Below are 24,072 nucleotides of genomic sequence, written 5' to 3'. Positions count from 1 at the left end.
AATGGGAGCAGTAAAAGCTCTTTGTGATCCAGATTGGTGGTCATTTAGTGCAGAGCGCCCCTCCACTGATTGATTGGTATGAAATATTGATGAGAGCAGACTTTCTCCAGAGTCCTCCGAGCTGATGATAAACATGAGGAGACGCTCGTTTGTCCTGCAATCAGCCCACCGCTAGCAGGTCCACCGCTAGCAGGTCCACCGCTAGCAGGCCCACCGCTAGCAGGTCCACCGCTAGCAGGTCCACCGCTAGCAGGTCCACCGCTAGCAGGTCCACCGCTAGCAGGTCCACCGCTAGCAGGTCCACCGCTAGCAGGTCCACCGCTAGCAGGTCCACCGCTAGCAGGTCCACCGCTAGCAGGTCCACCGCTAGCAGGTCCACCGCTAGCAGGTCCACCGCTAGCAGGTCCACCGCTAGCAGGTCCACCGCTAGCAGGTCCACCGCTAGCAGGTCCACCGCTAGCAGGCCCACCGCTAGCAGGTCCACCGCTAGCAGGTCCACCGCTAGCAGGTCCACCGCTAGAAGGTCCACCGCTAGCAGGTCCACCGCTAGCAGGTCCACCGCTAGCAGGCCCACCGCTAGCAGGCCCACCGCTAGCAGGTCCACCGCTAGCAGGTCCACCGCTAGAAGGTCCACCGCTAGAAGGTCCACCGCTAGAAGGTCCACCGCTAGAAGGTCCACAGCTAGCGATTCCACGGCTAGCGATTCCACGGCTAGCGATTCCACGGCTAGCGGCCCCAACCAATGACGGACAGAAGGAAAGCAAACCACAATGAGGAAGAACATGTGGTCTGTGGGATTATTGGATGTTCTGGGTTTTGTTTTTTCTCTGTTTGTGAGAATAATGAAGATAAGTTCAGTTATCTGAAATATTTTCCTCAGTGTTGTGAAATACGACATTCTGACTAAACCCGCGGGTAACACCCTCAGTTGTGTTTGTCAGGAACAACCAATGGAGTTGATGGAAGTTTGAATTTACAGCAGCTTTGCGAAGACATCCTGTGGTTTTTTAGCGGTTGCTACCCAGTGAAGGAGTGACGGGGTGTCGGTTTATTCCATATCTATAACGCCTTTGGGGTTTAACATCAGTAGGGTCGGATGTAACCTGTTCAGGTGTGTGGTAGAAACGGAATCCATTATCTGTTGCGTCGTACGTCACGTTTCTGAACACGGTGCCAATCTCTGATTGGCCCTGACCTCGACACATTTGGCCTCCACAAGAAAATGAAATGACGGGGGAGACACACCTTGAAAGAGGAAGTTTTTCTCGTCATAGAGGTTGGGTGGTGAAGAGTCTCAAGAGTTTGGTTGCAGTATCATGTATGCTGGTCGTGAGGAAAAGAATTGACACAACATGTTTAACATGTTTTTAATTAATAAAACCAATAAACTTGAAAACATCCATGACCATGAGCACAGCTGTTGTCACACGTTCTGCTGTATCGTTCACTTGAATTCCTGGATTGAGTTATGCAGCCATTCATCACATCCCTGGTCTTGCACCAGGAGCTAGTGTGACTAACCACTGTGGCTCAGTGTCATAGAATTGACTAAGCCACAAAAAGCCACATTCTTTGTCCAAGACAGCGGTGCAGCGCGCTGCGCCGGCGAGCGTTTAAGTGAGAGAAAATGTTTGTTTTCTCGTGTTATTGCTCGGGGATTTTTTAGTTTTAGCCTTTTTTTCCTAAAAATAAGAACGCCACTGTGGCTACACAGTCTAAAAACCTTGTAGCCACTCTGGAATTTACTTTGCCTATGGGGTATTGGCGATCGCCTAGCGCAAGCCCAGCGTCATGAACAGCAAATCTGCTTCGGTTTGCTTTGGGCTCTTTGTTAAGTTTGCAGTCAACAAAATGTTTTATCTCAATGAAATGAATAGAAATTAATGTCTAAGAAACACTAAAAGACAATTTGTTGTTTTGGCAGGGGATTATTTAAATCTCAAGTCCACTTGGCTGGTGAATCAAAGAGATCATTTCAACCCTGCTGATGACGATTACAGTCAATCAGTCAATCACGTTTTATTTGTTAAGTGCTTAATCACATCAACAGACATTTCAAAGCGCTTTAACAGGCAGAGAAACCCAACTGATCCCTCCAGAACATCAGAGACCGGGGCGGGAAAAACTCCCTCATTGAGGAAGAAACTCTGGGCAGGACCCAGACTCTTTTAGGCGGCCATCCGCCTCGACCGGTTGGGTGGAATGGAAATAAAGGAAGATAAGGACAGGGTCAGAGAGAGAGAGACAGACAGAGACAGATAGAGTCAGTGTCTTTATCCGAATCAGAAAACAGTTTATTGCAAGGTAAAGTTTACCACACGAGGAACTTGACGCAGTGTTGGTGCATTAAAAGGTAGAAGAGAAACAATAAGGAATAATACAAAAACAAACAAAAGAAACGCTATTTACAATTTACATTAATGGTTACAGTCAGACCAGATAGAGTCAGTGTCTCTATGGTTACAGTCAGACCATGTGATGCAGGAGCTGAACTGGGGACCAGAAAGTCAGGCTGTGTTCACCGACTCCTGGGTTGTTGTCTTCACACATGTTCACCATCAGGGAGTTGGTGAATTCAAGGCACAATTCCAGCTGATTGGATGACTGTATGGAGGAAGGAGGAAGGAAGGAAGCAGGACCCCAGACGATGGATAGATGAGGGGTGATACTGGTGGGATGGGGGGGGGGCAGGTCCACAGCTGATGGGTGGATGAGGGGTGAACATGAGAGAATCTGTGAGGACATAGAACACAGAGAATTCTGGGAAGAAGTTGAGTTAGTAAGGTGTGAATGGAGACTAGGAGAGAGGTCGGAGAGGAGGAGGAGGAGTCAAACCCGACCCTAATTCACACACATTTCTCTAATCCTTGTGGTTGTAATGAAATCTTTTTACTCTGAACTCCTTCTACAGTTGTCGGTGTTCATTGTCCCACTGTGGACTACTACCCAACAACATACCTTTCCCATAAATGCAACCTGATATAATTTGTTGGAGGATGGCCACAAGCAGCACAACTACCTTTTACCATCATAAACATTTTGCCCCACCTCCTCTCATGTACTTTGCCCATGGTGCATTAAAGTCAACCCCCAAGACACCTGGGAGAAAATGGCTCTTGCCGTCTGCAACCAGCAGCACTCCCACCCATCCTGCAGCTGTGGGTCTCTATCTCCATGGAGATCTCAATCAGTGGGCAACCAGGCCCCAGAGTGGGACCTTGTCTTTGCATTAACATCAATTACTTGACCTTGATTTAGTGGAAGCCCTGCCCATTTGAGCTAGTTGTTCCATTACTTATCCCAGGACAGACGGTCGTTGCCCCCCTCCTCTTAGACTCTCCATCCTATTTGAGATCCTGATGTCTCTGTCCAATTCTCTTATCAGCCGTTGGTGATACAGAACACCACCTTGGGCAAAGAGGGCATAGCCATGAATAATTTACAAGCTGGAGGCCATTAAGAACATCAGCCTGAAGGGAAGTGGTCATGTGACAGACACATCACATTTAAAGAAGACGAGTGTGTGTACCTCAGTTGTTCAGGGGGTGCAAATGATTTTAGATTGTTGACAGGAAACAAATAGATGTGAGTTTGCAGCTGTTGATCATCTCCTTTATTTCATTGTATTATTGAGCATTATTGATCTGTGTGACCGGCGGTCTGATACCGCTCAGTAACATTCAAGCCGTGTGCTATCAGGAGGTCAGACTTCTAGACACTTAACCCAGTAGTTATTTAAAGACAGACTTCGCAAAAACCTTAATGAATTGAATTAGGGCTGCAAATAATGTTCTTTATCTGTTTTGTTCTCAAAAAATATGTAAAACCACAATTTCCTGAAGTCCAAGTAAGTATAGTAAGAAGATAATAAAACTGCAAACACAAATTATGAAGATAAGTTGTTTTCAAAAGGTCTACAATCTCTAGATTTTATAAAATGACAGTTAGATGAAAGTTGGTGCCTCCATCCTTCCTCCTGTTGTCTATCAGACTGACTACAGCTAGCATGATGGTGGACCTCAGCGGTGTTCTCCACACCCAGATGTTGTCTCCATCGGTTTATGGTGTACGTCAACACTTAGCTGCCTCTGGGGTGTTGATGGAGTTGCCTAAAGTGATTCCCTTGGCCATTTGTTTCGGAGTGGATATTTGGATCGTGGCCTAACTCTCAGAAACCATCTCCTCCATCCTCCTGAGATGACAAAACCAGCTCACTCTATTAATCATGCAGGAGAGTATACTCGCACCGTGTAAAGATTCAATTGCAAAGTAAATGGATTAGAGGGAAGTGAATTGCCATATTGAGGTCGAGTCAGACAGGAGACCGGGATGAGAAGATGGACTACCAACGGTAAACAGTCGTGTACAGAGCCAATCGGGAACAGACGAGGCTTTTTGAATGCAGCATAGCAAAGAAAGCTTTTAATATCTGGACCCAGGAAGAGAAACTTCCACCAGTCTACCTGTGTGTGTTTTCAGCAGTTTTAACACGGATCTCATGCAGTAGGGCTTTAACGAAGGTCGTCTGTAGACCAACTTTGTTCGTTTTATATAAAGACGCAGCAGCTTTATGTCGTTCCATTGACTTCTCTTTAAAGGCTGTCAGATTGGCATTGATTGCCTTCTTGTTTGAGCTAGCTGCTAAGTGCTACTGTTGGCATTTCAAATTGTGCAGTCTGGATCATAAACATTGCTGGGGGTCAAAACGTCTCATCCTGTCCTGCCCCCTCGCTTGTTCATGGTTTGGTGTGCAAAAGTGCACACAGAACAGTGTGGGAGGGGACCAGAGAAAAATGGTCTCCTCCCAAATTTAACCAGCAATGAGATGTTTAGCCACATGCCATCTTTTGATCACTGGCAGTCAAGGTGGTGTCCCAGTAACTCGGTAGGCTTCATCGACAATTGGAAAGCTTTCTGGGGCAACCCTGGTCTCATTAGGAGGGAGGCATGCATCCTACGTGGGATGGGGCAGCCCTCTTGTCCAAAAACACAGTTTTTTTATTTATTCAGTTTAATTTTTCTGACATGTTGATAGAGCAGACTTCACACCTTCATCACATTTACAACATCAACAACAACATCCGAAAAAAAGGGCTGACGGGTAGAAGACATTAGGCTTGTGAGATTCCCGTCCCCCAGAATCAACAAAGACCTCTCATTACAACATGTTGTCAGCAAACTTAGACATTCAAAGTTTTTAAACCAGCTCATAAATTGAATTTTGACAGACGTTCATACCCTTATCAACTTCCAGGTATTGCCCTTTTACCCTAGAGCAGTGGTCCCCAACCCCCGGGCCGCGGACCGGTACCGGTCCGTGGGCCATTTGGTACTGGGCCGCACAGAAAGAGAAAATAATTTACATTAATTCCGTTTCATTTATTTCTGTCTGAAAGATGCTTTATTTTGAAAAATTTCCCAATTCTCTGTTACATCCGTCTACGTCAGTGGTACCAAACCACCGGGTCGCGACCCGGTACCAAATCGTTGAGTAGACCAAACATCCGGAACACAATTCAGGTGTCATTGTCTCCCGTTACCCCTAGATCAGCGGTCCCCCACCACTAATTCTCATTATTTTAATTATTATTATTTGATTGACTTGTTCACCCTTTGATTGAAATGATCAGTATTTCTCCTACGTTGAATGAACTGATTGTAAGTCGCTATAATTCAAAATAAACCTCATCAGTGCCGTCACTTGAATCGAGTTTTTAATATATTTCTTAAGATTATTTAGTTTACAGAAATATTGATTATCAATTTATGACAAAAAAGGTTGTTTACTGTCTGTTGATGTCTGCATTTTACATTAAACCACTGATGATTTATTATTAGACTACAGCTGTCCTGGAGTCATTAACGATTATCGAGCAAATGAAGACCGGTCCATGAAATATCGTCTTAGATGAAACCGGTCCGTGGCGCAAAAAAGGTTGGAGACTGCTGCCCCAGAGCATAACCATAGTCAGAAGGCATCAGAGCTGCAGTCCTACACGCTTCTCTGAGTTCCCCGACTACAGTCCCCGGCCATAGCTAACTCTAGTTTAACTAATACACACCCCATTAAGACTGTGTCTGTCCCACAGACCTACAGTACAGAAATGTTAGACTGCTACAATCTAGAAATACTGCTTCAATTACCCATAGTAACTTAATCCACATTAAATGTGTATCTAGACAAAGTTCAGACAGGATAATTAAATGTGGTCTTTTAAATATTAGATCATTATCATCTAAGGCTCTTTTAGTCAATGATCTAATAACCGATCACAGTATTGATATTTTTGGACTAACATAAACCTGGTTATATAAGGATGAATACGTGTGTTAGTCGTAATGAAGCTTCTCCTCCCAGCCACATCAACTGTCATAGTGGAGGAGGATGGTGGAGAGGAGGTGGCGTGGAGCCATTTACAACTCTAACATAGCAATTAACCCAAAACCTGGGTCTAGCTACAGTACCTTAGCATGAATGTGCTACAGTCCTCAAATTAACTGATTCTATTGAATTTGTAATTGTACATCATCCTCCTGGACCAGATTCCTCTTTGAAAGAATTTTCTGAATTTCTATCTAATTTGGCTCCGACCAAAGATGAGGTTATAGTAATAGACTTCAATGTTCATTTGGACAGTGTGAATGAGTTTCTGTGTTGGGTTCAAGTCTATGCTAGATTCTCTAGGCTTCTCACAGTGTAGATAGAGGGCACTTGACTATTTCCCCACAAAACGACTTCTTGTCAGATCACTCCCGAGTTACTTTTGACTTTGACTTAATTAACAATAACCCACAGAATAAAACCATCTTGACCAGATCGACCACTGATTCAGTAATAACTAGATTTAAAGAAAAAATCCCCTCAGCCTTAGTCAGGATGCTCCCCTGACCCCTAATCCAGTACCAGCCTAAATATTGAATTTCTCTCAGTGTGACTGAAATCCTAAAAACAACTGTAGATGACATAGCTCCATTAAAAATAAAAAAATAAAAATCGCTTGATCATAATATTCTTTTAAGGAGATTGGAAGAGGAAGTTGGGATTAAAAACTCATCACTAGACAGGTTTAGGTCATATCTATCTGATTTCAGTTTGTCTAAGAGAACTTAGCAGTAATAGGCTCGTGAAAGTTTTTGAAGCTTTCTGACAACCTTTTCACGTAAGGAGCTGCAGTGCTTACATTCTAGTTTATGTCCGTTACACGAGGTTATAGTAATAGATTACTATAACCACGTTTGAGACACGTTTGTCCTCCTCCTCCGGAGGTCAGTCAGGATGGGTTCAGGGACCATGCTGCTGTCAGTGACAGTTTATCTTAAACAGATATCTGTATGTCGGAAACACTGTTGAGCTGATTTGTGATTGATGTTGTGATGTCTGTAATGATCCCATAATGCTCATCTACTTCCCACATGTACACTCTTCTAAGACAGGTCTGGAACTGTTGGCTGAACACACATTGTTATACATGTGGCTTCAGCAGTTTTATGGCTCTTATTTGTCCTTGTTCTGTTTTAATCTGATCCCAAAGCAGTGTTTACGTCTGTATATCCATTTAAATAGTGGACAGTGGAGCCCGATCCTCCTCAGATCGCCGCTGAAACAAACTGCTTGTGCCCACAGGGTGGAGAGGTCTACAGACCAGGTCATCAAGCCTGTCAATGTGGAGGCTTTGTCCAAGTGGGTGGGGAAGATCCCAGCCGACGTGGTGAGGGACATGGCTGTCATTGCCCCCATGCTGTCCAGACTGGGCTACGACCCCCACGCAAACCCCCCCAACTACGGCCGGCCTGACGCCAAAGTCCTGGACAACACCAGACGGGTGAGTTCCGTCAAGACGAAGAACGTCTGTCCCTTATAATCAGCTTAAAATAATAAAGAGTCCTGACGGAACATCTGAAGGAGTCTTTTGGGTACCCTATTTATTGTCTTTGAGGTTGAATTAATGATGTTCACATGTTTGCATTAGCCTAGCTTGACTTGTGAGATCCTGTAGAAGTGTGTGTTCACAAGAAGTCCTGTACATAACGCTCCAGGAAACTGAACGTGTCATTTAAAATGAACATTAAATGAAAAATATTTGTCCATTTGGTGTTAGACTTGTATTTAATAGACAGATTTAAAGATTTGCTCCAGAGCTGTGGAGAAGAACGGTGGATCCTCACTAAGGAGGTTCTCTACAGGATGAAGGCTGGTCTGAGACTTCAGCACACTTCTAAAGGTTTACTAATGCACAATAATAGTGACAATAACTTTATTATTACACCGTTAAAATGACATTGAAGGCTAATTGAGACCTTCAGTCATCAGACGGGGGCAACTGGAGGAGAGACTAGTTAAATTACCACAGATCAACAGTTTGAAGATAAAATGGTCTGATAGCAGTGAAATGTGTTCATGCAGTGATTCCATGTCAAGTAGTCCTAAGATAAGATGGTTGTAGTCTGGGGATGAGATAAAAATGAAATAATTCATGTCTGACTAATGTTTAGTGTTGTGAGGCTGTTCACTCACGAGATAAAAGGAGATAAAATGAGATAAAAGGAAGAGCCAGATCGTCGAAGGTTTGAGCTTCACCTCCACGAAGGATGAAAAGTTGTTGTTTTTGTTTTTTATCTCGTCTTGTGAGTCCCCCACTTACAGACAGTGGTCTCCTGAAACATCCATGTTCTCTTTCTACAGTATAATAAATATTTTGAGCAGCGCTGGCGCTCTGTCTGCAGCTCAGCCTGTCACGGGTCTGTTTGGTGCCCCGGCGGCCTTGAACACAGGATGTTGGTGTTGACATGAAGGCAGGTTGTTGCTGCCATCCGGCCCGTGAGCACTACCGTCCCCTGTTAGCATCGACATCAGGAGGCCTGCTAACAGGACCGCTAGCGTTAGCGGTGTGACTGGGAGCAGTGAAATGTGTGCAGCAGACAGAAACCCGTCAACCCTGTCTGGAGGACGTCTTCATAGCCGCGTTCGCTGGCCGCCGCCTGCAGCGGTTAGCCGTCATAAAGCTGAGTGTAGGGTAGACAGAGAAGCCGGAGGAAACTAATATTATGGGGTGTCCAGTGGTTCGAAAGGTGTTTTTGCATCAGAGAACCAGAGTCCCTCCAGCGTCCGTGTGCTTTGGGCTGTAAACGCTGAAGCGAGGACTGACTCCCACGTGGTTCAGACCTTCAGGATTCTCACGTGAGGCCCCGTCTAACTCCTGGTGTCCTCTGTGAAGGTCTTTGACATCAGCTAGGCGTCGTGCACGCAGCCTGCTCGCTTCGGAAGTGACGACCTTGCCAGACGTCAGACCTTTTCCTACCTGGGGAAAAGGTTTGTTATTATTGGAGCGTGTTTTATCGGAGCAGAGCGACGGTCACGTGGGCTGCTGCTCTCTGGGGGCCTTTTATTTTCGTCTCTCAAGGTCTGTGGAGGCAAAGATTCAAGGTCCTCCTGGTGCTCAGGAACACACGTGGGTGAGCCCCGGCGGCGTGAGGACGGAGCAGAAGGTGACCTGCAGACGTGTCTGGAGGAACCAGCAGCTGTGGTTTCCATTGTTTGGAATTCCTTTCTGTGACGCGCAGCCGATGTTTCACGTCCACATCTGTAGAAGTCCTCGAGGTGGACCCTCCTGCTGGAACGCTGCTCTAACATTTCTGGCTCCGTTTCTGTTCTGAAGCTCCAGCCTGAAGCTTTTTCCAGGTTTTGCAGATCCTCCTGAGACATGTTTGTTCAGCCTGTTATCGTCCGTCCAGGAGAGTTCCTCCGGACGTGTCCAAGAAACTGAAGACATGAAGGGAAAACAACAGTCCATCAGACCTGTGGGATCTGCACCAGGGAACCCAGTTCACCCCCAGGTTCTGATGGGTGTGGGGCAGGGCCTGTGTCTGATGCAAGGGTCAGTAGGAGTCTGGGTAGGTCAGTAGGAGTCTGGGTAGGTCACTAGTAGTCTAGGTAGGTCACTAGGAGTCTAGGTAGGTCAGTAGGACTCTGGGTAGGTCACTAGGAGTCTGGGTAGGTCAGTAGGAGTCTGGGTAGGTCAGTAGGAGTCTAGGTAGGTCACTAGGAGTCTAGGTAGGTCACTAGTAGTCTAGGTAGGTCACTAGTAGTCTAGTCTAGGTAGTTTGGATACTTGTGCATTAAATGCATTTGTTGTTGCATCCGGTTGAGCAGGACGGCGTGTTTCCGTCTCTGGGTTGTCCTCCAGACGTCTGGTTGTCCTCCAGACGTCTGGTTGTCCTCCAGACGTCTGCTTGTCCTCCAGACGTCTGCTTGTCCTCCAGACGTCTGCTTGTCCTCCAGACGTCTGCTTGTCCTCCAGACGTCTGCTTGTCCTCCAGACGTCTGCTTGTCCTCCAGACGTCTGCTTGTCCTCCAGACGTCTGCTTGTCCTCCAGACGTCTGGTTGTCCTCTAGGAGGACTAACACTTCATGTCTGTGGAAATAGAACCTCCACCGAAGGTGTGAGATGCTGACCAACGTCTGAGAGGGATTAGAACCTGAACCCACAGGAGAAGAACACCTCCAGATGGATGCTGCAACGTGTCTGCAGCATCCATCCATCATCCATCCATCCATCATCCATCCATCATCCATCCATCATCCATCCATCATCCATCCATCCATCATCCATCATCCATCCATCCCTCCGTCCATCATCCATCCATCATCCATCCATCCATCATCCATCCATCCCTCCGTCCATCATCCATCCATCCATCATCCATCCATCCATCATCCATCCATCATCCATCCATCATCCATCCATCCCTCCGTCCATCATCCATCCATCATCCATCCATCATCCATCCATCATCCATCCATCATCCATCCATCCATCATCCATCCATCCCTCCGTCCATCATCCATCCATCATCCATCCATCCCTCCGTCCATCATCCATCCATCATCCATCCATCATCCATCCATCATCCATCCATCCATCATCCATCCATCCATCCATCCATCATCCATCCATCATCCTGTCCATCATCCATCCATCATCCATCCATCATCCATCCATCATCCATCCATCATCCATCCATCCATATAAGTTCTGTAGAGAAAGGAATTGAACCCTGACCTTCTTGTTGCTAGGTAACGGTGCTGCCTACATGTTTTATTAACTTGGTATCTCGCTGTGAGACCAACGACCTGCTCGCCTGTCCTCTGGACGGCATCAGAACACATCCTCTTAGCTGGCTGTCACACCTCATCCCAGCCAATCATCAGCACTGCTTCCTGCCAGGAAGTGTGTGATTAACCACACAAAGCAGGGAGTGTGCATCAGCTGCCAATAGCACCACAGGGGTATCGGCACGGGGCAGTTAGAGTGGCTCACCACAGAATACGAGTCTCTGCAGGCGGACTGTTCGTGTTTAGATCTTATTGTTCACAGCGTGTATGAACATCTGTATGGGTGTGTGTGTGTGTGTGTGTGTGTGTGTGTGTGTGTGTGTGTGTGTGTGTGTGTGTGTGTGTGTGTGTGTGTGTGTGTGTGTGTGTGTGTGTGTGTGTGTGTGTGTGTGTGTGTGTGTGTGTGTGTGTGTCCTAAGAGGGAAGGGGATTCTGATGTTTCGTTTTCCTAGTGTGGAAAAGTTGAAGCGTTCCAGTCTTTAACCCAGTTAGCATTAGCCGCTATGTTTGGATTGTTTTTCCATTTGTTGAGAGGAAGCTGGAATGTGTGTGTGTGTGTGTGTGTGTGGGGGGGGGGCAAGGCGAAAGAGCGACAAAAGAGTGGGTTTTGTGTAACTGTTCTCGGATGTCAGGACTGCGATGAGTCAAACGGAAAACACGTGAGAGGCGTGAGGGGTTCGGCGAACCACAGACAGACTGAAGCTGGTGAAGCTACCGCTGAGACACAACCAGCTGTATGTCTGCTGGGGTCGGGCTGGGGTCGGGCTGGGGTCGGCTTCGGGCCCCTTGGACTGGTAAATGTGATTTACTTCCTGCCGGTGTGGAGAGAGTGAACAGCATTCGTCTGATTAGCAGCTGCTTGGGGCTAGCTCGTTAGCTCACCACCAGTTTCCTGCTGGGTTGGGTTAGAGGCAAGAGCGTCATCAGCAGGATGCACGCGGCATGATAGCAGCTAGCCTCATCTACAGCTACCCCCTTGGTTAAGCTAAATTCATGCAGTCAGTACACAAGATGGAATGTGTCAATACAGATCGGTCACTACAGTGCCTGGAGATCAATACCTCATATTGCTGATTGCCATCAAAGCATGAAACAAAATCAATGTTACCCTTCTGGTTTAATGGTCCTTCCACCCCCCCTCAGAGCGGTGACGTGTTGTCGTGTCAGTGTCGGGGTGTCCGTCCGTCAGTCACCAGACGTCTCCACAGCCGTTCAGACAGAACGATGGAACTAAAGCTCATGACTCAGGGGGGGGGGGTGGAGATGAGACCATGACCTTGATGAGAAAACTAGGTCAAGGTCAAATTTAAACTTTTGTAGACTCAGGAACCTCATAAGATAGAAAGACGAGGGAGAAGGACAGTGTGAGTAAGACCATAGATCAAAGCTACTGCTTTGACCTATGAAAGTAGGTCAGGGTAAAATTTTGAATTCAGGGGTGTTGAAAGATGTTAGTCTGTGACTGTATTGGTTCTAGTTGTTGTTATCAAGCGCAGGCATCAAACTAAACCACCCACTAGGACCTGGAGATACGAGCAGAGAGACACACTAGTTTTCTGAGATACAATCGGTCCATTTTTTTGTTCAGCATGCAAACAAAATCAGACACGAATCGTGGTTCAGGACACCGCCACTAGGTGGCAGATGGATACGACATCAGTGAGACCGCATCTCGTTCTTTACCACGTGTTGGCGGATGGATACGACATCAGTGAGACCGCATCTCGTTCTTTACCACGTGTTGGCGGATGGATACAACTGGATCTCGTTCTTTACCACGTGTTGGTGGATGGATACGACATCAGTGAGACTGGATCTCGTTCTTTACCACATGTTGGCGGGTGGGTACGACATCAGTGAGACCGGATCTCGTTCTTTACCACGTGTTGGTGGATGGATACAACATCAGTGAGACCGGATCTCGTTCTTTACCACGTGTTGGTGGATGGATACGACATCAGTGAGACCGGATCTCGTTCTTTACCACGTGTTGGTGGATGGTTTTCTGGGAACTAGTCTCCCTAAATGTTTCTGTAGTTGTGTCAGGAGCGCCCCCCCGCCCCCCCAGACGCTGACATGGGGGGGTTTCTACTCTAACCCTTACCTCCAGACTGACGCGTAACCCTGGCCCCCGACTCCATGGACTCATATCTTGGATGTATTACGTCCACATCTGCCCCCCCCCCCAGTTGATTGGCTCCTCAGACGCTGATGACACGTGTGTGTTTGTGTGGAATGTGTTTGGGTTGGAGACAGCTCCAGTTTTCTTCTGAGGGGGAGTTAACAGAGAAATGTTGGCTAACTGTTAGACGGCATCTTCAGACTGGAATGTTTAATAATAATAATAACAGACCTTTATTGTCCCACAGTGGGGTAATTTGTGCGATCGTGGCAGCGGGGGGGGGGGGGGGGGTCAAACATAAATAGTTAAATAATATACATACATATTAACATCTGCAACATATGAAATTTACATATTCACATATTGGAAACATATTAACATATATCATATTATCTGAATGTACATTATATTTACACACCAAAAAAAGAATATACACTACAGGCTGGTTTTTACACTGCTCATCCGGAATTAGAACGTTGTGTTCTTTAAGTTTGGTGAGTTCTTTTAATTGGTTCTGCTCCATGGTCTGACCCCTCCCCTTTCTCCGTCTTTATATTAATGGTCACGTATATATAGTTGTCATTGTAGATCATCTGTTCCGTTAATAAGTAAGAGATAACGTCAGCATCCTTACGTTCCTGTGTTGAGGCAGTGCTAACTACATGATGCTAACTACATGATGCTAACTACATGATGCTAACTACATGATGCTAACTACATGATGCTAACTACATGATGCTAACTACATGGTGCTAACTACGTGATGCTAACTACATGATGCTAACTACATGGTGCTAACTACATGGTGCTAACTTAGTGATGCTAACTACATGATGCTAACTACATGATGCTAACTACATGGTGCTAACTTCGTGATGCTAACTATATAATGCTAACTACATGATGCTAACTACATGATGCTACCTACATGATGCTAACTACATGATGCTAACTACATGATGCTAACTACATGGTGCTAACTTCGTGATGCTAACTACATAATGCTAACTACATGATGCTAACTACATAATGCTAACTACATAATGCTAACTACATGGTGCTAACTACATGATGCTAACTACATGGTGCTAACTTCGTGATGCTAACTACATAATGCTAACTACATGATGCTAACTACATGATGCTACCTACATGATGCTAACTACATGATGCTAACTACATGGTGCTAACTTCGTGATGCTAACTACATAATGCTAACTACATGATGCTAACTACATAATGCTAACTACATGGTGCTAACTACATGATGCTAACTACATGGTGCTAACTACATAATGCTAACTACATGATGCTAACTACATGATGCTAACTACATGGTGCTAACTACGTGATGCTAACTCTTCCTGTCAGATGTGTGCGGGTCGACCTGAGGCGACCCTCGTGATCAGGCCACATGTGGGACTACTGTGCTATTTTTGCCCTGCGTCATCCGTATCTGCCCCCGTCCCATTTCCTCTCATGGATCCGGTGCTCAGCAGAGAAAAGCTTGGAACTGAGTGGTTTGTCTCGGTGAAGCGATGAGGAAGATGAAGGCAGGCCGTCCTGGGGGGTCACCTTCATCACTTACAGGTGATCCTGGAGCAGGTCTGGCCGGTGTGGCACCGTCAGACTGTCCACGTCCCCCCACCTCTGTTGATGGAAAGCGTTCAGGTGTTTGTGTGACGGGGAGAAGGAACAGCGTGTGAGGGGGGGTCCAGGTGGAGAACAAGATGAAGAACAGCTCCTGCCCCTCAGGCGGTGCTGGTCCGGTGGGTTCCACCATCCTGTCTGAGGAACGTTTCCTTTATTCAAGCAGGAGGGGGTCCGGTCACACTGCCCCCTCCTGGCCCGTTCCCTCTCCTTCACATGTTGTTGTGTCCTGTTTCCTGAGGGGATGGGGGGGTTGTGGTCGTCTCTCCTTCCTGATGGATGCAGACTTAAAATGGAGGGTAGAAGAAAAATCCCAGAATGCACTGTGAAATACCGGGTCAGAGAAGAGTGTTCAAGACGTCTTCAGACAAACACGACAGGAAACGTGGGACCGGATGTGGAGGAAAAACCTCTTCACTGTTTTTATGGTCTATTCTCAGGTCATTCATGGAGTTAACAGCTGGGGGTTATTGTCACCTTCCTCTGTTGCTGCTGTTGAAAACCTCAGGTCGGTCACTAGTTGTATTGACTAGTAATAAAAGTCAGCAGCACCGGCTGGTGTAGAGCAGAACACACAGGAAACGGATCCCAGCAGGAAAGAAATCCCCTGAGTCCACTACAAACTGCTGTAGGAACATCTGAGATGATCACCTGAGCCAGGACCGAACCGATCTGCTGACCACGAGACGAGTGGCGTCCCATTTCCTAGAAGAGGAATTCAACCTTCACCTCTTGTGACTTTGAGGGGCCCTCAGGAACAAATGTGGGGTTAAACAGGAGCTGGAACGAGTCGAGATTCCTCCTCTTTCAGCCTCTTCTTCTGTGGTTTCATCCCCACTCCATCTGGAGGTGGGTTCAGGTGTCAGGGCTGTCAGAAGACCTCCAGCTGACCTCCGCCCCCCTACACTGACACCAGGCTGTGCTGCTGCTTCACCTCTGGCTGCCGTCGCTGTAAATGAAGCTCGTCTCCCGAAGCCGCGATCGATCGCTTTTAAGTGGCTTGAAGTTGTGCCTATCCCAGGTGAGAAATGGATATTGGGATCAATAAGTTCTCGTCTCTCCACAGCAACAATAATAGGATGAGTTAGACGAGCAACGAACAACAAATGTGTGCACAGGTCCTTGTTTAGCTGGTGGTGCTACGTGTGCAGCTGGACCTCGTCCTCCATCCTGGTGTGAGCACCGCTGATGACCTGCAGCTAATGTCCTCTTGTTGATGCAGGACCAGCAGCTCCACTCGTCTTGACCGGGGCGTTGGATGGATTAGCATGGAAAGAAGAACAAACATGCATTCAGAGCGGCTCCTGAGTGTTCATGAAGGTCTCTCCAGAGCTCCCAAGGTTCACTCAGTCCATGTCAGAGGGACGTCTTCTTCTCAGCATGTCACAGAGGCTAGGGCCAGTCTTTTGTTACCAGTGAAACTGAAGCTCAGGATCTGGTCTGATGGTCACCCTGCTGGGTAGCGTTGACGCTCCTGTGGAGGAGGACAGACTCCTGACGGACTGCTTTAGGGCCTTCAGGATGGGTCTATTGAATGGTTCACTGCATTATGAGCAGGGGCCACACTGGATCTTTGCTTTCTACTGGTCACCTGCCTCCAACTGGATGCTGGTAGGTTGAAGCTTTTGGTTGGAAAGCCTCTTGCATCAGCATCAGGGTGAGCATGTTCTAATCTCAGGTTATAGTGATGAAGAGGAATAGTTCATCTGCAGGAGTTCATTGGCTGATTAGGAACCATCTAGACTCGTGTGTGATGTGGCAGATGCTCCTTCCATCAGGCGCCGCTTCACGGGTTCTTCTTCCAAACATCTGCGTTGGGGCTGAAGTATTTTCTGAAGCTCTGTGGATTCATTTGTTTGTTTGTCTTAAATGTGGACAGTCTGAAAGCTGCAACCCCAAGAACCAGAAAAAAGGAAGCAAAGGAAACGGAGTCTCCTACATTCAGCTCTCAGCAGTTCTGAGCTGCCGTCTTCAGACACGTCTCTGTCCTCGAGGTCCCAGACATCTGGCCTGAGGTCCGTCCAGACCGTTAGAGCAGTTCGTCTCTGGTAGAAGCAGTTCCAGTCTGGTGGCACAGCCTACCAGTGGAAACAGTTCCAGTCTGGTAGCACAGCCTACCAGTGGAAACAGTTCCAGTCTGGAGGGACGTCCTACCAGTGGAAACAGTTCCAGTTTGGTGGCACAGCCTACCAGTGGAAACAGTTCCAGTCTGGAGGGACGTCCTACCAGTGGAAACAGTTCCAGTTTGGTGGCACAGCCTACCAGTGGAAACATTTCCAGTCTGGAGGGACGTCCTACCAGTGGAAACAGTTCCAGTCTGGTGGCACAGCCTACCAGTGGAAACAGTTCCAGTCTGGAGGGACGTCCTACCAGTGGAAACAGTTCCAGTTTGGTGGGACAGCCTACCAGTGGAAACAGTTCCAGTCTGGAGGGACGTCCTACCAGTGGAAACAGTTCCAGTCTGGAGGGACATCCTACCAGTGGAAACAGTTCCAGTCTGGTAGGACAGCCTACCAGTGGAAACAGTTCCAGTCTGGTAGGACAGCCTACCAGTGGAAACAGTTCCAGTCTGGTGGGACGTCCTACCAGTGGAAACAGTTCCAGTCTGGTGGGACGTCCTACCAGTGGAAACCGTTCCAGTCTGGAGGGACGTCCTACCAGTGGAAACAGTTCCAGTCTGGTAGGACAGCCTACCAGTGGAAACAGTTACAGTCTGGTAGGACAGCCTACCAGTGGAAACAGTTCCAGTCTGGTGGCACAGCCTACCAGTGGAAACAGTTCCAGTCTGGAGGGACGTCCTACCAGTGGAAACAGTTCCAGTCTGGTGGCACAGCCTACCAGTGGAAACAGTTCCAGTCTGGAGGGACGTCCTACCAGTGGAAACAGTTCCAGTTTGGTGGGACAGCCTACCAGTGGAAACAGTTCCAGTCTGGAGGGACGTCCTACCAGTGGAAATAGTTCCAGTCTGGAGGGACGTCCTACCAGTGGAAACAGTTCCAGTCTGGTAGGACAGCCTACCAGTGGAAACAGTTCCAGTCTGGTAGGACAGCCTACCAGTGGAAACAGTTCCAGTCTGGTGGGACGTCCTACCAGTGGAAACAGTTCCAGTCTGGTGGGACGTCCTACCAGTGGAAACCGTTCCAGTCTGGAGGGACGTCCTACCAGTGGAAACAGTTCCAGTCTGGTAGGACAGCCTACCAGTGGAAACAGTTCCAGTCTGGTAGGACAGCCTACCAGTGGAAACAGTTCCAGTCTGGTGGGACGTCCTACCAGTGGAAACAGTTCCAGTCTGGTGGGACGTCCTACCAGTGGAAACCGTTCCAGTCTGGAGGGACGTCCTACCAGTGGAAACAGTTCCAGTCTGGTAGGACAGCCTACCAGTGGAAACAGTTCCAGTCTGGTGGCACAGCCTACCAGTGGAAACAGTTCCAGTCTGGAGGGACGTCCTACCAGTGGAAACAGTTCCAGTCTGGTAGGACAGCCTACCAGTGGAAACAGTTCCAGTCTGGAGGGACGTCCTACCAGTGGAAACACTTCCAGTCTGGTGGGACGTCCTGCTGCAGACAGCGTGTCCCAGTGGAGTTCCACACTTCAGATAAAGCTTTTTTTAGATAAATGTCCCCAGATGGTTTCCCCCCCAGAGGGTGAGGCCGTCTCCCCCACGCTGGGCGCTCCCAGGTTTAACCCCGCGGGTCCAGGCCTCTGTTACGTGGAGAGCAGCCAGAGGACCTGAGGGTTGGACATTAAGTCTGAAGCTGCCCCGCCGGGATGCATCATGGACCCTGGTGGACCCGACTCTGCTGGTCCCCCCCTGGCCGGGCTGAGCCCTGCGGGGCAGCGGGGGCTGCTGGATGGTTCAGCTACACAACAGAAAAATGTGAGTCAAGGCAGCAGGATTCTCTTTTTGTCGGGGGTTGGAACACCGACATTAAAATAAAGTTTTTTGAACTTAGTTTGAAACTCCTTGAGTTTCTGAATGGGTTCCATGAGCGACACCAAAGCTAGATGGCGCTCTAGAGGCCTTCAGTCAGTCATCTTCACATATTCCAGTCCAACAAACGTTCCTGCTGACCGGCTGGAGGAGACTGGACACGTGAAATCAATCAATCAAGGTTTACTTGTGTCGTACAAAAAGATACTAAGAAAACCGAGTGAGTTTAAAGATGAAGGACCGGCTTCAGGTTTCAGCAGTGATCTGTCCTGCAGATTGGGGGGGGGTCGCTCCATCATCACCTCTGACCGGCAGATCGATCGGTGGCGTGTGAAGCAGGAATCTTCCCAATCATAGACCACCAGGTGTTTGATCCAGTGCATACATGCAGGTGTTGTCTTCTCCTCTGCTTCCTGTACCTGAGTGGAGGTCTGGAGGAAAGCTGCAAGATGGCCCCCAGAAGGAAATCAGGGCATGGGCTGACCTCCATGTCTGTGAAGACGGGCAGAGGCCTGGAAGGCAGTCCGTTCACCCTGTGGTCAGTGGGAGCCCTCGTTAATGTAGGGGTCAGGGGTCAGACGTTTGGAGTGTTTTCTGATGTCACGGGGCTGTTCAATACCCCCATTTGACTAAAATCATTTTAATCTGTTCAAAACCTGCTAAACTATGAAGAAAATGGTATCAACCAATAGACATGCAGACGGTATAATTATATAAGTTACGTAAACAATGATTAACAATGAAAAGTAACGCAAAAGTCAGAACACACGAGTTACGTCTTTACTCCACCAACGAGAACGAGATCTGGTCTCACTGATGTCGTATCCATCCGCCAACACGTGGTAAAGAACGAGATCCGGTCTCACTGATGTCGTATCCATCCGCCAACACGTGGTAAAGAACGAGATCCGGTCTCACTGATGTCGTATCCATCCGCCAACACGTGGTAAAGAACGAGATCCGGTCTCACTGATATATCCATCCGCCAACACGTGGTAAAGAACAAGATCCAGTCTCCGCTGATGTCGTATCCATCCGCCAACACGCGGTAAAGAACGAGTTCCGGTCTCACTGATGTATCCATCCGCCAACACGTGGTAAAGAACGAGATCCAGTCTCCGCTGATGTCGTATCCATCCGCCAACACGTGGTAAAGAACGAGATCCGGTCTCATTGTCGTATCCATCCGCCAACACGTGGTAAAGAACGAGATCTGGTCTCAATGATGTCGTATCCATCCGCCAACACGTGGTAAAGAACGAGATCCGGTCTCATTGTCGTATCCATCCGCCAACACGTGGTAAAGAACGAGATCTGGTCTCAATGATGTCGTATCCATCAGCCAACACGTGGTAAAGAACGAGATACGGTCTCACTGATGTATCCATCCGCCAACACGTGGTAAAGAACGAGATCCGGTCTCACTGATGTATCCATCCGCCAACACGTGGTAAAGAACGAGATCCAGTCTCCGCTGATGTCGTATCCATCCGCCAACACGTGGTAAAGAACGAGATCCGGTCTCATTGTCGTATCCATCCGCCAACACGTGGTAAAGAACGAGATCTGGTCTCAATGATGTCGTATCCATCCGCCAACACGTGGTAAAGAACGAGATCCGGTCTCATTGTCGTATCCATCCGCCAACACGTGGTAAAGAACGAGATACGGTCTCACTGATGTATCCATCCGCCAACACGTGGTAAAGAACGAGATCCAACACTACATGGACAGAGCGGCGTCTCGTACGTTAGGAGTAAGTCAGGTGCAGCAGGTCGTATCTTGAGGTGTTACTGTTATCCACAAGTCTTTTACTGCGGTGGTGACAGTTGGATTATAATCCAGTTGGATTATAATCCAGGAACATTGATTGCCGGAACACATAATGTACCTGTGATCAAACCCATTCATTTCTCACTCTGCTGGTACATGTTGGTACTGCAGCGGTTAGTTGGTGACACCAGACAGAATAAAGTCCAACCCAGTGTTTGTTGTTCCCGTTCTGAGGGCAACGGTCCAGTCATGTGACAAACCCCAGCCAGCCAATCAGTGCATTTGTAGAGGGAGCATCACATGAGGTCGTCCCAGCCGTTCCTCAGACGGTCATTAATCTGATTAGTATTCCTCGCCGTCGTCTCTGTGCAGTGATTGGCCAGCCTCCACATTCCTCTCTTGTGGTCCAGTGCCTGCCTTCAGCCTGACCCCCCCCCCAATGATCCCCTGAATAAAAACACATGTTAGTAATAATCCAGCAGGATCCATCACGAGTTCACTGAGCCGAGGCCAGCGGGAGTTTGCTTCCTGGAAAGACGCCTCTTTCCAGGAAGCAAAGACACACACACACACACACACACACACACACACACACACACACACACACACACACACACCCTCCTCTGCCTCGTTGGACCTCTGGTTCTGGTCACGGGTCTGATTCTGCCCGCTCAGCGTTGATAGTCATGCTAATGCTACATGCTAATGAAGCAGTGATGTGATGAGTGTGTGTGCAGTGTGTGTGTGCAGTGTGTGTGCACAGCCTCAGGCTTCACTGCTGATGGCCTGTTGGTGGCGCTCTGAGCCTCTAAAGCTGGTTCTTTGTTTTTCCAGGTGTTTAAAGGTGAATTTCAGCTCCCAGATTTCCTTAAGGAGTCTCAGGTACAGTAACCCCCCCGCCTGTCGTTCAGCTTCTTCTTCTGTCCCTTCCTGACGTTTTGGCCGTGTCAGATTGAGTTATGACATCAGAGGAGGGTCTGGTTACACATTTCCATCTGCTGCTCCTCATCGCTTTGAGTTCGTCTCCACGCAGCCTTTGGTTGTTTTCTGATCGCTTGTTCCTCCTCGTGGTTTTGTTTGAGTTCCTTTGCAGCCGCAGGTTCAGAACTCCATGCTCTGCTGCCACCTGCTGGTAGGAGGATGCATCTGTGTCTCGTTGGAGTAGCCCGCTGTTTCTGAACCATTTCCATTTCCATTGATTGGGGGGGGGGGTCAGAATGTGCAGCTGCCTGGACGTCTCCTCGCTTGTTCTGACCTTTCTGACCCGGTTCTGTAACATCTCCCTCTGTTTCTGTTCCTTCATCCAGATCCAGAAGTCTGCAGAGAAATCCAGCCCCAGTTAGGACCAGCAGCGCCCCCCACTGTCACCACAGCACAGGTGTGTCCGGTGTTCACTAGTCCACAGCACAGGTGTGTCCGGTGTTCACTAGTCCACAGCACAGGTGTGTCCGGTGTTCACTAGTCCACAGCACAGGTGTGTCCGGTGTTCACTAGTCCACAGCACAGGTGTGTCCGGTGTTCACTAGTCCACAGCACAGGTGTGTCCGGTGTTCACTAGTCCACAGCACAGGTGTGTCCGGTGTTCACTAGTCCACAGCACAGGTGTGTCCGGTGTTCACTAGTCCAATGAGATCTGCAACAGGAAAACCCCACTGCACCTGAATGGATCAGTAAATGTAGCCTAAATCCTGGATTATCAGCAGCTACTTTTATCAGCGTGAACAGTGATGCAGCTACGCTACAGGTTTTTACTGGCTAACGTCCGCTAAAGGCTAACGGCGCTCTAGCAGGAAGCATCAGCACGAGACGGACCGATGGAAGACGCTACGGCTGTTTGAGTGTTTGGAACAATATTTTCATCATGCTCACCCCTGATGGTGGGAAACACGTGCAGAAAACCACAGCATGCAGTTTTTATGTTAAACGCATTCGTTCTGGATGTCGAAGCAGGAAACAGCCGCTGCACGTGGGCGTGGCATCAATGACCTGTTGGCCAAACGCAGTAGATGTTGTTTCTCTGCCATGTTTGGACAAAAAAACGGCAAAACATAAATGTTTCTGTTTAAATATTACAACACGGAGACGAGACAGGAGCGGCGTCTGTACGCCCAAAGGCTTTTATTTTAACACTTATCCTCCTGCGCTCAATAGTCCAGGAATTCTGGGTGTGAGAAGAAGTAGTGATGCAGATGATTGTTCGGGCATTGATTATTGAAATGATCCAAAGTGGCATCACATCCAGTGAATGATGATGAATGTCATGTCTCCGTCACATCGCTAACCAGCTCTGCTCTGATTGGAACAGGACGGAAACGCTTCCATCTCCTCACCATCTCCGTCAGGAGGTCACATGACCACAGCAGAGCCGTCTCAGGTCCGCGCCCTGCTGGCCGCCACCCCCTCACCTCTGGGCGTGTCCCGGCCTCCGGTCTGTACAGAAACCGACCTGCAGAATGTCAGCTGGTCGTCCTTCACGTCACGTCACGCTCATGGATGTAGAAATGATTGCTGCCTGTTAGTGATTCTGTCGTCAGAAACCACACGAACTCCAATCACGTATTTATGAATGGAACAATTAGCTTCTGAAGATGCAATACCTATTTTAATGTTCTTTTTATTTCCCTGCCTTTGTATTGTGCAATGTAATGAATGGGTACTGATCAGCCGTGATAAACGATGCTTTTGTACAGCTGCTGTGTCTGTTTCTGTGTTTGTGATGGAGGGTTGGTGCCACCATTCAGCCCAGGATGACCAGTGGAGGAGGCTGGAGGTGGACCGGTCTTCTGATTGAACACACCAACCCACCGTTGCACCCCCAGATTATAATATCTAAATTATTTTAAAAACATTAGTTTATAGTTTTATCTCCAACACTCTTTCTATTTCTTCCAAGAAGGTTTTCATCTGTTTTAGATCAGGTAGGTCAGGAGTGTTCAAGTCAAAAAAACAAATGTTCTACCAGCCGAGGGCTGGACTGGTTCAGTGTGTGTTAAAACATTGAAATGAACATAGCCTATTGCACCAAGAGCTAACACAGTGTATATTATTTAATGATTAAATCAATATTTTCTTATGGCTCTGTCAGGGGAAACATTTTCAACAAACAGCAAAAAAGTAAATGTCCTTCACAAACAAAATATGTTCCTTAATATCAAGATAAATGCAATGAAATTGAAATGAATACCTGAAATTGCATGCATTATAAGCTGAACATACATTATTGTGCTGCTCTATGGTCCTACCAATCACTGCTTTCCAATAGTAAAATAAAAATCAAATCAGTTTTATTCTCTAATGGTTCTTATCTGCGATTTTCCCTGAGTCCATTCAACTGAAATAAATACAAATAAAATAAAATACAAAATTCTACGACACACAGACAAAACAATAGTTCCTTCAAGGATCACGTCTTGTAGATCAAATGTAAAAATACAACTGAATTTAAGACAATGCGTTCCTGCTGTGTGATGTTCACTAGTCTGA

The 24,072-nt window shown here is 47.7% G+C and overlaps 1 protein-coding gene across 2 annotated transcripts in view; it reads left to right on the top strand.

Annotated features, from left to right (window-relative positions):
• The window catches only part of tpst1 (tyrosylprotein sulfotransferase 1), a 46,169-nt gene extending 22,891 nt beyond the window's left edge, over nucleotides 1–23,278 (top strand). Inside the window, exons 3-6 of one of the 2 annotated variants that reach the window (XM_068317102.1) lie at nucleotides 7,625–7,823; nucleotides 21,424–21,471; nucleotides 21,897–21,967; nucleotides 22,895–23,278. In XM_068317102.1, coding sequence (XP_068173203.1) covers nucleotides 7,625–7,823; nucleotides 21,424–21,471; nucleotides 21,897–21,932 — 283 coding nt within the window. In that variant the 3' untranslated portion in view covers nucleotides 21,933–21,967; nucleotides 22,895–23,278. The remainder of the gene's footprint in view (nucleotides 1–7,624; nucleotides 7,824–21,423; nucleotides 21,472–21,896; nucleotides 21,968–22,894) is intronic. The other variant, XM_068317103.1, reaches the window with a different exon arrangement.
• Nucleotides 23,279–24,072: the final 794 nt, after the last annotated feature.

This window comes from Antennarius striatus, chromosome 6, assembly GCF_040054535.1.
Source record: "Antennarius striatus isolate MH-2024 chromosome 6, ASM4005453v1, whole genome shotgun sequence".
NCBI classification, from domain to species: Eukaryota; Metazoa; Chordata; class Actinopteri; order Lophiiformes; family Antennariidae; genus Antennarius; species Antennarius striatus.
This window is presented reverse-complemented; position numbering and strand designations above follow the sequence as displayed.